We start from the raw sequence: 14,197 nt of genomic DNA on the forward strand, positions 1-14,197 counted from the left end.
AACATCTCAGTGTCCAAACGTGTCTCTACTCCTCATGTCTCTGTGCTGTCATCTTCAAAGGTGTTGTTCACTTGTTTAATCAATACATTTTCTGTGGTCTCTATAGGAATGAATGCCTTATAAGTCATAATCGGGGGTAACAAAAAGCCCAGAGGTGCCTGATTCAGCACAGTGGAATCATCTGGAGGAGAGCGGCGCAACACGACAAGATTTGGAGTCTTATTTCCTGGTATTTGGACCTCTGATTGGCTAACAGAAACACAACTCTACCACTGATTCCATTCGCTCTTCAACATTGATGTTTTATCTCCACAAATAACACAAGCCTGGAGGAGCTTCTGCCGTGTGGTGGAGTTGCTAATGTTAACGGTTAACTTCGAGTAGTCAGAACGTTCTCTGCTGTTTCCTGGTTGCTAAACCAACTACCGCCTTCCCTGTCGCCAGCCAAGAGGGTGAGTCCATGAATACTAAGTGACAGTGTGATGAATTTTCTACCCTTATCAGAAACTCATGCAGGAGATAGGAGTAGGAAACTATTTTCATGCTCAGCCTGCATGAAAAGTGACCAATTATAATCAGAATTAATCTTCTTCTTGAAGTATTAGCTAGGACAAACATGAAATAATCAGTACAAGACCCATTTTCACAATCAGTGTTTCTCAACCGTGGTCCTCAGGACCCCCCCTGTCCTGTTTTACCATGATGCCCTTTCAAACACCGGTGTTTCCCTGCTGCCACACACCTGACATAAATGAGTGTGTGATTAACAGGCGTCTGCAGCACTTGATATCCTCCTGATGACAAATCAGGTGTGCTGAAACAGAGCGTGCAGGACAATGTGTCCTGAGGCCCAAGGCTGCGAGACTCTGTATTAAATAGATAAAAAAATATGTATAATGAAATATTCAACTAAGGTAATAATTCTGCTACTGTAGAAATACAGTTCCATTTACTTATATAGCTGCAATATTAACACAAGTGGCTGCAAAGTCCTAAAGTTAACATCCATGAAGGTCATCGGGAATGCCCTCTTTGTGTCGCTCCCATTCTCTGCTTTTTCAACATTATGAGCCAACATATCACCATAACAGCATTTTTCATTCATTCACAGCTTCTGTTTTCATCTTTCAACCCTTTCAGTTTTGGGGGGGTATTTAAGAAACTGCACCATGAAGCAGTTATCCCCACCTACTGTGGGCCATCTCTTCAGACAATCTCTAGAAATCAGATAAAATGTAAGAAAATGCTGCTAATTGGACTTTTTCACCTTATTTGCTGCATATAAAATAAAACAATTGTAACACATTTATGAAAAGTACCAATCTGCTCTAATTTGATAAGAATATTACTAACGTCTGTCTCGTTAAGCCTTCGGGGTTGCAAGCCTTTGCAACTTATTTTTGTGTGTGTGAGCAGCAGAAGTTAAAGCGTTTGGAAACCGCTGACATAAAGTAGAAGAATCTCAGATGATGATAGAAGTTTAACTTGTGAAGATGTGACGGTGACAGCATGAGAGGAGGCCGCCTAGCGTACCTTTGATGTGAAAATGGTTGAATTCCTGTTGCAACAGGCTGTTCATCCCCGGGGGGGCAGGAATCGTTCTCGGTGGTGTTTATAGTTGTACGATGATTACATTTCACTTTGGGGAAATTTGCCAAACCACTGGAGCAATTCAGATGATGTCCTGCAGCAAAACAAGACAGTTGATGTATTGAGGATGTGCTGCAAATGCAGGATCCTCGATTTAGGCTTTTACATTTGTATGAAAAATAGATTTTTTTGTTATACCTTTTAATTTATTTTCATTTATGCATTTCACCTCTTTTTATGTTTATTATGTTTATGTTTATTTATTTGGCAGACGCGTTTATCCAAAGCGACGTACAATTTCTTTTTCTCCATTCTGCAGTTTCTCACACAGATCAGTAAGCCTCTATTGTTCTCAGTTTCCTTTTTGTTCTTCAAATGTGAATAAAGAAGGTTTGATTCTTCTCACATAACTAATAAAACTTATCTAATAAAATCCCTGCAGGAGGAAAGATGAATGATTTATGTAGCAGTGTGGTGCTTTTACTTTGTTGAACTTGGAAAAGGGTTTTTCTGAACTGCACTTTTTAGAGATTTTCCTTCTCTTGTGTTAGTAATTCTGGCGAAGAATGCACATTCATTACATAAACTATAGAAGATGTTAAGATGAATCATTTTGTGCGTGTTTACTGGTTTAAATGTAATAAAACAAACACTGAAGTTGTGCATTTTCCAGAAAGCTTCAAATAAACAAAGATCACTGCAAAGTTCTGCTTTGAAATCTTTATTTTTCAAAATAAACACAGGAAGGGGAAATGCAGCATGCAGGGGTCTTATCAAAGGTTACATTTCTACGCATTGTTGTTAATGAAAGAGCAAAAGGAATCAAACTGATTTTTTACTCATTCTTCTCAGAGCAGTCAGTCATAATGTAGTTTGCTCTTATTCTAAAAAACTATTTCTTTCAGTAGTTTGATTTATTTTTGTTAGGCTGAACACTCAGAAAAAGACTCGGTGGTGATTGTTGAAGAGGGGAAATGGTCGCCCTTTTAGGCTTTTGCAGGTGCCTGCAATGACAGAAAACACCAATCAGATTTAAATATCACTACACTGCAAAAAATTACTTTCAAGAAAGTAAAAAAGCCTCTTTTTCTTTATTTTCTCTCATTTTTAGTCTAAAAATATGTTCTTACCTGCAAAAACAGCACTACTTGAAATGGTTAAATAATTCTTAAATGTAAACACATTTTCTTGTTTTAACTAAAACAAAATACCACGGGGGAAAGGAAAAGTTTAGCTACAGTTCTTCAAACTAGCAATTAAATAAAACTTTTCATTATTTTTTTTGCCCAAAACAAGAAATTTTAACTTATTTTACCTAATTTCTACTGTTTTATTTTGTTTATAGAATTAAATCAGATAAAGTGCTCAAAAAACAAGGATTTCTGACATTATTGAAAATCATTTTTTGCAGTGTAATTGCGTAACATTTTGCTCAAAACACATTTATTTGAAGTGTATGCTTATTTTCAAAGTGATGCACTGACTACCTGGCTGGTTTGTGTGGGCTGGTCCTGCAGCAGAGGTTGCAAAGGATTCTGGGAAGGATGAGCATTGGCATCGACAGACGGCATCTGAAAAACAAGAATTAATTAATGAGGAGAAGCCTGCAAAGATTTGATTATTACTTTGATTATTTAAAGGTTTCTGATCTCACGTTCATGGGCTGCTGGGGATTGCTCAGGGGTGGAAATCCAAACTGAGGAATCTGTAAAGTACAAATAAAGCAGATGAGTGAAATATATGAAATTGTGAACTGGCAGCAGAGGTTCAGAGTTAAAAGAATAAACTAAATGTCTTACATCTTGCCCCATAGGGCTATTTGAAAAAGGGGGCATGTGTGGCAGAATCTGCAACAAAAACAACACTCGTTTAGGTCTTGACCCATTATATCTTTATTTTAGCCAAAATGCAAAAGCTTCTGAGTGCTTTACCTTTTGCTGGGTGAAGTCGTAGGGGTAGAACTGCAAATACAAAAACATAAATCAGTAAAAATGACAAATACTACAACAAACATCTGATTAAAGTAACGGAATGAGACGTACAACTTCCACGCTCTGCCTGCCTGGTGGCTGAGGAATTGAGTACTTGATGAATCCATAAGAAGGGAAGGTCTGATGAAAAGAAAGTAACAGAAATATTTATATTTTATAAAGTAGTGATTCTAATCATAAGTTGTTATAAAGTAAAGAGGCAGTAAAACAGATACTTGCCTGCGCTTGGTTTGTTCCAGTTGCACCACCAACGATTCTGTGTGGATAAATCTTAGACAAAGATAAAAATGAGGCACATTTTATTAACGCTATACTTCTGTGAGATGAAAACGTGTGGTGCTTTAAGAATGAGGCTTACAAATTCCACACTATAAGCTCCTGGAAGAGCAGGCTGTGGGAAACCAGCTGTGAAGGGTGTTTTCACCTGGAGGAGGGTTTAATGTTGCAGTGTATCAAAATAAAAATAAAAAAATACAAGAAATCAGATGCAAAACTATACTTTGTGTGCATAATTACCTGTGTGGGAGGTTCCTGCTGCCTGAAGCCTGTGTAATGTGGCATGTACTGATACTAAAAGCAGAAACAGAAATGCTTGAATCGATGAAAACGAGGAAAACGACGTTACCTGCTCTATAAAGTAACACCACTTACAGGTAGAGCGCAGGCTGTACCAGCCAGACACAAGCACAGGATGGCCAGCTTCATTCTGTGGTCCTGGGAGACAAAACTCGGTGTTACAAATTCAGGAAAATAAAAACTGGATGGTGGTTTCCTGTTGGACAAATGAGCATCAACTCACCCTCTGAGATCGAAACAAACACCAGAGAGAGGAGATAAAACACTCAAGTCGACGGCGAGATCGTTTCTGATCAAGCAGTGAGACACTTTGACTTTTATAGGGCTGCTCGTCCACCAAACAGATAATTACGGTCAAACGGAGTGAAGTCACCCAACGAGGGTGGGCAGGGCGAGCATCTAGTCCACAGATTTACTAAATGACCAGTGGTCACATCCACCTCCTGACTAATAGCAGAGTGAGTCTGATTACACAGTCTGGAGCACAGCATCTTCAGTCTGCAGTCTTAAGACGGGTCTCCAAATATCAGAGACGTACCTCAGTTTAATGCTTTAAGTGAGGGGCCGATGTGGCTCAGAAGGCAGAGGGAGGCGTTTGCAAATGGCCTCATAATGTAAACTCAGTGGAGTTAAAAAATAAGACAACTGATCAATTTAATGCAATCGTTTGATTTATTCTGAAGCTTAGAGAGCTGATGAGGAAATCACACGCAGCCATGTAAACACACAATCGTTTCTTATAGCATGACATCACATTTATTACAAGCATGAAAACGTCGTTTTATCTGTTTTTGTTTAAAAAAATTAGCACCGTCTGCCGGCTGAATTTCCTCAAATATGCACAGCACCATTTTTCTTTTTTCCTTTTTTGTACAGTTTGCAAAACAGCAGAGCTGGCTGGTGGTCTCCGTCAGAGATGGCTGCAGCTCTCAGCGTCACCGGTCACCTTAGAGGAAAACAAAGTCAGTCAGCTGAGAAAATTACATATAATCATCAGGTTTTTCCTTGTGTGTGTGTGTGTGTGTGTGTGTGTGTGTGTGTGTGTGTGTGTGTGTGTGTGTGTGTGTGTGTGTGTGTGTGTGTGTGTGTCAGTGTAGCACCTGTTTGTGCACACACGAGCGTTGCTGACTCAGACCATATTTAGTCGTCTTCATCATCATCATCACCCCTGGGTTTGGCAGCCTGAAATGACAGAGGCTTTCAGTGAGCCAATCAGGATAAAGAACAGCTTTCAAAATGTTTCTGATGACTTCATGTTTCCTAAAAGCTGAGTAGATTTTTTTTTCTCTCTTGAGTAGTTTTTATACATTTTTATAAACTTGTTTCACGCTTCATTCAAGTAGACTTGGACTTCTTTGGTTTCTTGAAGATGTTTCACGTCTCAACCAAGAAGCCTCAGACAGAAATTGGTCCATCCAAAAGACAAACCAAACCTTTACACGGTGGGGAACTAAACAACAACTACACAAGTGCATGGCGCAACACAGGAGAGCCACCTCTTCAGGTCAACGGACATATTTTTGAAGATGACAAAGTGCACATTGTGGACTAGATGGTTTGAGGGAGCAGTCTATGTTAAACGGGAAAAGCCTACATTAAACAAAGGAAGAGGCCTGAGGTTTTATCTTTCCAGTGCCTACGATGCAGCATTAAATCTAATTCCCCAATAGTTTCAGTCTCAAGGCTGATTCATGCTTCTCCGTCAGCTCTGCAAGGGACAGACACGCACGGGTTGACGGAAGCGTTTTGCTCTCATACTTCTCCGTCTCCTGGAGAGCGTTGCAAAGCAATTCCCCGGCAGGACAACAGAGGGCGTAGCGCTGTTCTGTGGTATCCTGTCATGCATCCGGTCCCACATAGTGTGTTTATATTGTGTTTTTTGTATATAAGAGACTTAACACTGATAAATTTGTCTCTCGTTCTCCTCCATCTCTTCATGCGCTCGCCACCTCTAAACCCACGTTTCCTGTCATTTCCGTCCACAAATAAAAACGCTTGCTGCGCATCTTTTCACTCCTCCAGTCACGGGGGAATTAAACGTTCATATTTTAGAGTTTTTTCACGAGGTATTCTTCAAGCTTCTCCGCGTCTGCTGCTAGTTATCCTCGGCTCTCTTTATGTTTTTGAGGGCGCAATGGCGGCGGTGTAGACAACAGCGGCGCTCTGACCAATCACAAGCTTGCGTTCTCCATCTCGACAGACAGATGTTTAAAAAAGTGGGCTCGACTCCGTCCGTACTTGCGTGCCTGCCGGGGCGCTACGCAAGGACAGATAATGGCGTTGCGTGTCTCCGCACTGACGCAGATGGAGAAGCATGACTCAGGCTTAAGTCACACCCTCCTGCAACTAATCAAAACAACCATTCAAACACAATAAGCCTTAACGACATGAACAACCCCACTGTGGGTAAGGAGGAGGGGTATTCATAGGTAGTTTCAGTTTGTTAAGAAGCTACAGTTGATCAACTTGACTCTCCCGTATTCCAGTCAGAATTGACAAAGCTCCTCGGATGAGAAATGAAACGTCTTCAAGAAACCAAAGAAGTCCAGTTGTCTTCATTTGAACCCTTTTGGATTACCATGACCTGGATGACTGAGAACCTTCAGCAGCATCAAGTAGATTTATCAGAACAAATCAGGCATCTGGATAACATGTCACTGTTTTCCATTTAACAAAGTTCTTTTGGAAATGAAAGGTTATTCTTACAGGGATCGCAGCAACAAGGAATGGGTTAATGGGAGCAGCAGGAGCAGCAGGAGCAATGGGGACCACGGGAGCAGCAGGAGCAACGGGGACCCCGGGAGCAGATGGGGCAGGATCTGGCTGGTTAAACCCAAAAGGGTAGAACTAGAGGCAGAAAATGGAAAAATCTATTCAGTAAAGTTAAACAACAATTTTAAAATTAAATGATTAAACTTTAAAAGCACTTACCACCTCCTCGTCTTTGCCATTCGGCTGAGGGATCTCCTGCTTGATGAATCCACGGACCTTTTTAATGACAATGCATTAACATTTGAGCACATAAACTAATCATGCATCTCTAAAATAGTATTTTCCTAATCATTACACTCCTTGTCTTTTTATTGGAAGGTAGAAAATGTGTCACTCACAGGTCCTACTCCGATTGGCTGTTTCTGACTGTCCACTGGGAGCAACTAGAAATAAAAACAGCTCCAGTTATCATACAAAAGTGTAAATACTCTATAAATATGTCTGGAAATGATTAAAAAAACTTTTACCACTTCCAGTTTCCCAGCTGGGACTCCAGCAGGGATCACATGAGCTGCCTGTCAAGAACAGATTCATAATAATTTACACTCATGAGAGACTGGAGGAGTGAACAATCCACTCAGCTGCATGACCATTAGTGGACATTGGCCAAAGGCAGGCTATGGTGCCGAGTTAAATTATCGATGCTTAATAATAGATCTTTTGTTTTTCAGCTCGTTCAACCTTTTATTTCCTCATACCTCAGCTGGAGCATGATGGATGTCAAACTCCTTGTACATCTGTTGCTGTTAGACAAACAAAAAAAATCCAGATTCTGTGAAATGCAGCTGATGTAAAAAGCTATAATAATTACAAACATAAAACATTGGTTGCATTTGATTAAAAACAATGAAAAAAAAATATTTTTTTGAAAATAGATAAAATCAAAATTCCTGAAAGCCCCTTCTATAAAAGTTACAACTATATATTAAACGTGTGTGGGTGGTGCAGAAAAAGCAAACTTGAGAAACGACAAAAATCATTTCCTTACAGGAGCACAGAAAGCCACCCCGAAGATGCAAGCTGCAAGCAGGATCAATTTCATTTTGAAATCAGCTGTAAAACAAAGTATATTCTGGTTATTAACTTCAATGCAAAGCTTTAAAACCACAAAGATATTTCATGAAGACATAGACTTAGACGTGATGCAAGCTGTTTTCATACCTTTCTTTTCTCTGGACGCACCTGGGTACTAAGGTATCCCCGAGGAGGGCTGTGATCTGTCAGACAAGATCTGCTCCTATTTATTTGCCGACAAAACAAAGAACGCGCAACCCTTTGACAGTTATTGGTGATAAGCCAATTTTTTTATATTTTACGAACATAAATTTGGCAGCTCAGTCTTTTCTAGGCAAAACCCCTCAGTATATTTTTGGCTTGGGCTCATCTTTTTTGACATATGATCCTCCTGCAGATGGATTTTATAAGGTGCATCAGGGCATAAACTCAGACTACAGTTTATGGAAAGAGGAGGCTGACTTTTTTCAGAATATACGTGACATACAGTTGTACAGACCTTTAGCATCAACTGTATAAAAAGACAGTCGGCTAAAATGTTTGATGATTGGATACAAAAATCCAGTTTCAAATCTGATGACATTTATTTAATGAGCCAAAGTTTGTTGTAGATTAATTGGTAATTAGAATACGAAAGTTCTTTAAGCCACTGTTATTTTTTTCTTGCAAATGACTCTGTTTGAACTCTGAGCCCGACTTGCAATTGCTTTGCAACACTCCCCAAGAGACGAAGAAGTCCGAGAGCAAAACGTCATCATCCGTGCGTGTCTCTCCCACATGGAGCAGACGGAGAGATATAAATTAAGCTTTAGACTTTTAAAGATTTCTAAAACATAATACATATTTCTCCACAGGATCTCCACAGGGCTGTGTACTTTCTCCTCTGCTCTTCTCCCTGTACACAAACCGCTGCACATCGAGCCATGACTCTGTTAAACTGATCAAGTTTGCGGACGACACCACGCTCATCGGGCTCATCTCTGATGGTGATGAGTCCGCCTACAGGAGGGAGGTGGATCGGCTGGTGTACTGGTGCAGCAGCAACAACCTGGAGCTCAACACTCAGAAGACAGTGGAGATGATTGTGGACTTCAGGAAAGTCACAGCCCCATCTCTCCCCCTCGTCCTGACGGACACCCCCGTTACCACTGTGGACTCCTTCCGCTTCCTCGGAACCACCATCACACATGACCTTAGGTGGGAGCCATCCATCAGCTCCCTGATCAAAAAGGCCCAGCAGAGGATGTACTTTCTGCGGCAGTTGAAAAAGGCCAAGCTGCCGGCCCAGATGATGGTGCAGTTTTACACGGCCATCATTGAGTCCATCCTCACCTCCTCCATCGCTGTGTGGTACGCTGGAGCCACGGTGAGGGATGAACATAGACTGCAGCGCATTGTGCGCTCTGCTGAGAAGGTGATTGGCTGCAGCCTTCCATCTCTCCAGGACCTGTACGTCTCCAGAACTCGGGGGCGTGCAGGTCGGATAGCAGCTGACCCTTCTCACCCGGGACACAGACTTTTCGAGCCGCTTCCCTCAGGCAGGAGGTTACGGTCCATCTGGACCAGAACCTCCCGCCATAAGAACAGCTTCTTTCCATCTGCCGTTGGACTTGTGAACAGCTTATAAACATGCAACCATGCTGGTCTTCTGTACTCGACACAACATCACGTTATCGGCCATGTTACCATTACCTGCCATTTTTATAGCTGAAAGTTTTATTCTATTTTTATTCTTATTGTGTGTTCATGTTATATGTAGCACATTAGAACCAAAGCAAGTTCCTAGTTTGTGAATTGTTTGTTCACCGACAATGGCAATAAACCTTTTTCTGATTCAGATTCTGATATTTCCAGAAAAGTGGAAAACTCTGAATTGTTTCCTTAAAGATGGAAGCTGTTTTTACCTTTTCTAAGTCCAGTGCATTTTTTCATTTATTTAAAATTTTACACGTGTTTCCGTAACAGGGTAACTATAATGGTTCACTAGCGGCTTCTGGAGATTACCTTCATCAGCAAAAAAACAGCAGCTTTCAACAATAAAAGCTCTGAAGTCTTTGTTAGATTTCTGGCAAGCTGTCAGGCAAAAAGAGTACTTCTGTACCTGTCTAGGAACCACAGAGCAACACAAAAAGGGACGGAGATTTCCCTTAGGAGTAGGTGCAAATGGAAATAACAGAGTACAAACGCAAATATTCCAAACAAATGCTATTGTTGAACTGTGACGGCTTGGTGTGGATTATCTCTTTGTAGGTTATGGAGGGTGCCATTACTATTGTAGGTGTGTATCATGTTTACAGTAAGAAACTCCTGGAACTTTAAGAAGGATTAGTGGTAGGATGGTAGAAAAGCAGCAAAATGAACCAAAACAGGCACACATGGTTATAGTTTTATTTTTCATTCATCAAAAAGCAAAAATGACAAAAATAATGAAATATATAGTAAAGAAACTCCACTAGTGCTTGGTTAGTCCATGTTTTATGATAAAGATGAGTTTAGTTTCCCCATGACTACAACTGCTGCTGCAGTTTCAAACGTGGTTCCCCCGTGCTGGCTTTAGTTTGGGCCAACCAGGTGCTGGGATTGTGGCTGCCTCCGGCGCTGCTCGCTCCAGGCCTGCTGGGAAGCTGTTAGCATTCGGCTGTGCTCCAGAGCAAGGCAGTCCCTGTGACGGTGGGACTCCAGCTGTTTGTCCGGCAGCCTGCTGATCTGGGTTTTTGAGTCCAGCTGCTTGGCTCTCAGGCTGAAGAGCTGCTGCACCTGCAGGCAGGTTTGTGAGCACAGAGGGCACGTACACACCCAGCTGGCTCATTTTAGCTGCAGCCTGAAAGAAAAAAAGGACAGGTGTTGTTAGACCTGGGAGAAGAAACCATTTTTTTATCAACAGGATCATTGGGTTCACTGAAGCAGGGTGTTTGAACACGCTGAGCAGCAGATAAAAATCTTGGCTCTTACCTGAAGTTCCTCCGAGCTAAGACCGCCGAGTGAAGGGCTCTAAAGATAAATGACAGCACATGAAATATTCTCAGAAAAAAAGGTTGTGTAACAATGAAAAGCTGTGTTCAAATCTAAGTTCACAAAGAGCATTATTGGATATTCACCATGGGTTGTTGCAGCATGTATACAACCTGGGGATTCTGTGGATGAGAAATAGTCTTATCAAGATGCTCTAATATTCAGATCTTGCTTTATGAGCAACAAATGGAGATACCTGGTTCTGGATTTGCTGAGGTGAAGCCGCTGCAGATCCAGCTGGTGCAGCAGGTCCAGCTGCTGCTGCAGGTCCAGCTGCTGCCACAGGTCCAGCTGCTGCCACAGGTCCAGCTGCTGCTACAGGTCCAGCTGCCACTGCGGCAGTTTCTAAGGGTAACACCGGACTGTTCAGGAGCTGCTGAGTCAGAGTTTGGGGGACCATTGGGAATCCAAATGGAGAGAACTTGTGATAGAAAAATAACATGCAATGTTACATTGTTGATTATTATTCCTAGAAGTTTTAAAAATCCCCCAATTTTCCTTGATTTTTTTTCAAGAAGTGTTTAACAGGAGCCACATTTACAGCAACTGTTTCATCTGAGCCTCATAAAATCAACCAATAATTATGTCAAAACACAGATGTCTTTATTTGCACGACAGTCTCCTGTGAAAGGCTGTCTCGCTTCTTTGAAAGCACATAAAAGAGGGAAAGGCCTTCATTTCACTGTTGCAAAGCGTTGAAGACCCCAAGGTGCAATCTTTCATGGTGATTTCATGATGCTTTGTAGTTGTGTGTGTGTGTGTGTGTGTGTGTGTGTGTGTGTGTGTGTGTGTGTGTGTGTGTGTGTGTGTGTGTGTGTGTGTGTGTGTGTGTGTGTGTGTGTGTGTGTGTGTGTGTGTGTGTGTGTGTGTGTGTGTGAGATAATGATATCTTACCATCTGATTGCTAGTGGGTGAGGGGAACAGTGGCATGAATCCATAAGCTGGAAAAATCTGATGACGGTGACAAAAAATAGAAATCAATCATTTTGAAATTTCCTACTAAAAGATTAACCCTCTGAGGCTCAAAATAAGTTTTGATAAAAGGACGAACAACTAAGTCCTTCAGGGGTACTCCTGAGTTCAAAAATGCCCATGAAACACATATGTGGAGTAACCAGGTAGGTAGGTTTTAACTGTTGCTAATCTGCAACGCCTGCCTCCAGAGGGTTAAAATGCAGAAAAAATGACAGAAATCTCATCAAAATTTCTTCTACAAATATCCTACTAGAGGCTGCTGCGCCAGGGTCAGCTGGTTGCCAGGACGGGATGTGTAGACACTCTGAGGCAGAGAGAAGATCACCGGACCGCCCCCCTGAGCAAGCATGGCGTAATGTTGTAATGAGGTCTGGAGGTCTGGTTGCTGGGGAATCCCGGGATGTGTTTGATCCAAGGTGGGCGAAAGAGGATCTGCCATCTGAGCTTCAGATTTCTGGTTTGTAGCTTCAACATTCTGACCTCTTGGAGGATTTCCTTTGTGTAACAGCAAAGGGTTTTGGACATTTGGACTAAGCTTTAAAAGAAAAGACAGTGTCAAAATTAGATGCGTCCAAAAAATAAGTGATTATTCTGAAAGCAAAACATATACAATCATGTCGCACATTAAATCATAAACATACATTTTGTGATGTGAGTTTACCTACCGGGACACCATTCACTATAGCAGCACCACACAAAAACAAAAGTATGAAAACCATTTCTGAAAACAAATAAAACATTTCTATTCTTTTGAAATGTTTCTAAAATGGATCAACAAAATATTTTCCAGTGAAGACTCAGTTGACCACGCTGAACAAGTTGAAGTGGAACTACCCGCACAGGAGCATGAACTTATGCTTCAGTCATGGAACGAAGCAACCAATCACATCACAGAAAAAAACCCACTAAATTTACCTAATTATCTGCTGTAAATTAAGAAGTGAGTTTAAAACCTAAGAAATTCTGCTGAATTTCCTGAATTGCAGCTTTTTCTCTAATTATGATGCTGTAATGTCTATAGAAATGGATAAACAAACAGTGACAAGCTCAGCTCAGACATTCAGGTTTCCTGTTGCTCGGATCACCGGTGGGTGCGGCTGATGTGTCACCGTCTAGCTGTAGTAATTACTGTATCTTCAAACCATGTAGCTGTGACATGCAAAAAACAAGAATTTCCTCTACAGTTGCAACAAACATGTAAATTGTAGACAAATGACTTGATGGGATCCAGAAGTTCAGTGACTCAAAAGAATAATGAAAAGGCTTTCTCTATTCCTGGTACTCCAGGAACCACCTGAACTGGCTCCTCTCAATGTGGAGGAGCAGTGGATCTACTCCGAGCCTTTTCCAGATGACCGAGCTTCTCACCCGATCTCTGAGGGCGAGCCCAGACACCCTGCAGAGAAAACTAATTTCGACCGCTTGTATCCAAGATCCAGTTTTTTCAGTCACTACCAAAAGCACGTGACCATGGGCGATAGGAATGTAGATCGACTGGTAAATTGAGAGCTTTGCCTTCCAGCTCAGCTCTCTCTTCACCACGACAGACCGGTTTAGCGCATTCAGAGACGCAGAACAAATCTGCCTATTGATCTTGCGTTTCATCTTTTCCTCACTCGTGAACAAGACCCCGAGATATTTAAACTACTCCCCTTGGGGCAGGACCTCATCCTTAACACGGAGAAGGCATTTTACCCGTTTCCGACTCAAGACTGTGGTCTCAGGTTTGGAGGAGCTGATTCTCATCCCAGCTGCTTCACACTCGGCTGCAAACCGCTCCAGCAAAAGCCGGAGATCACGTTCTGTTGACGCCAACAGGACCACATCATCTGCAAAAAGCAGAGACTCAATCATTAGGCCACCAAAGCGGATCCCCAAAACACCTTGGCTGCGCCTAGAAATCCTGTCCATAAAAGTTATGAACAGAATCGGTGACAAAGGGCAGCCTGACTCTCACTGGAAGTGAGCCCGACTTACAGCCGGCAATGTGAACCAAGCTCTGACACCAGTCACATAGGGACCTAACAGCTCATATCAGAGCCTGGTACCCCATACTCCCAAAGTACCCCCATAGGGCCCCCTGACGGACATGGTCAAATGCCGTTGTCGTCGTCTTCCTCCGCTTATCCGGGTCCGGGTCGCGGGGGCAGCATCCCAATTAGGGTAGCTCCAGACTGTCCTCTCCCCGGCCTTCTCCACCAGCTCCTCCGGCAGGACCCCAAGGCGTTCCCAGACCAGATTGGAGATGTAGCCTCTCCAACGTGTCC

General features: G+C 42.1%; 3 protein-coding genes across 3 annotated transcripts; all 3 read right to left on the bottom strand.

The window, feature by feature from the left end:
• Positions 1-2,295: 2,295 nt before the first annotated feature.
• On the bottom strand, positions 2,296-5,008 carry scpp5 (secretory calcium-binding phosphoprotein 5). The gene is made up of 12 exons (XM_015943662.2): positions 4,969-5,008; positions 4,381-4,556; positions 4,233-4,295; positions 4,098-4,151; positions 3,940-4,005; positions 3,801-3,851; positions 3,633-3,701; positions 3,522-3,551; positions 3,390-3,437; positions 3,245-3,295; positions 3,078-3,161; positions 2,296-2,594 (listed from the first exon to the last, which is right to left on the bottom strand). The coding sequence occupies exons 1-12, from the start codon at positions 5,006-5,008 to the stop codon at positions 2,577-2,579; spliced, it is 750 nt and encodes a 249-aa protein (XP_015799148.2). The 3' UTR covers positions 2,296-2,576.
• On the bottom strand, positions 4,916-8,217 carry scpp7 (secretory calcium-binding phosphoprotein 7). The gene is made up of 9 exons (XM_054744806.2): positions 8,091-8,217; positions 7,918-7,982; positions 7,628-7,672; positions 7,397-7,444; positions 7,268-7,312; positions 7,089-7,145; positions 6,864-7,004; positions 5,258-5,339; positions 4,916-5,103 (listed from the first exon to the last, which is right to left on the bottom strand). Exons 2-8 carry the CDS (start codon positions 7,969-7,971, stop codon positions 5,298-5,300), a joined length of 432 nt encoding a protein of 143 aa, XP_054600781.1. The 5' UTR covers positions 7,972-7,982; positions 8,091-8,217; the 3' UTR covers positions 4,916-5,103; positions 5,258-5,297.
• A 2,102-nt stretch (positions 8,218-10,319) lies between these two features.
• On the bottom strand, positions 10,320-12,757 carry ambn (ameloblastin). The gene is made up of 7 exons (XM_015943664.3): positions 12,596-12,757; positions 12,181-12,465; positions 11,850-11,906; positions 11,152-11,376; positions 11,042-11,077; positions 10,896-10,934; positions 10,320-10,764 (listed from the first exon to the last, which is right to left on the bottom strand). The coding sequence occupies exons 1-7, from the start codon at positions 12,668-12,670 to the stop codon at positions 10,471-10,473; spliced, it is 1,011 nt and encodes a 336-aa protein (XP_015799150.1). The 5' UTR covers positions 12,671-12,757; the 3' UTR covers positions 10,320-10,470.
• Between the last annotated feature and the right edge of the window lie 1,440 nt (positions 12,758-14,197).

The sequence above is a fragment of the Nothobranchius furzeri genome, chromosome 6, assembly GCF_043380555.1.
Source record: "Nothobranchius furzeri strain GRZ-AD chromosome 6, NfurGRZ-RIMD1, whole genome shotgun sequence".
NCBI classification, from domain to species: domain Eukaryota; kingdom Metazoa; phylum Chordata; class Actinopteri; order Cyprinodontiformes; family Nothobranchiidae; genus Nothobranchius; species Nothobranchius furzeri.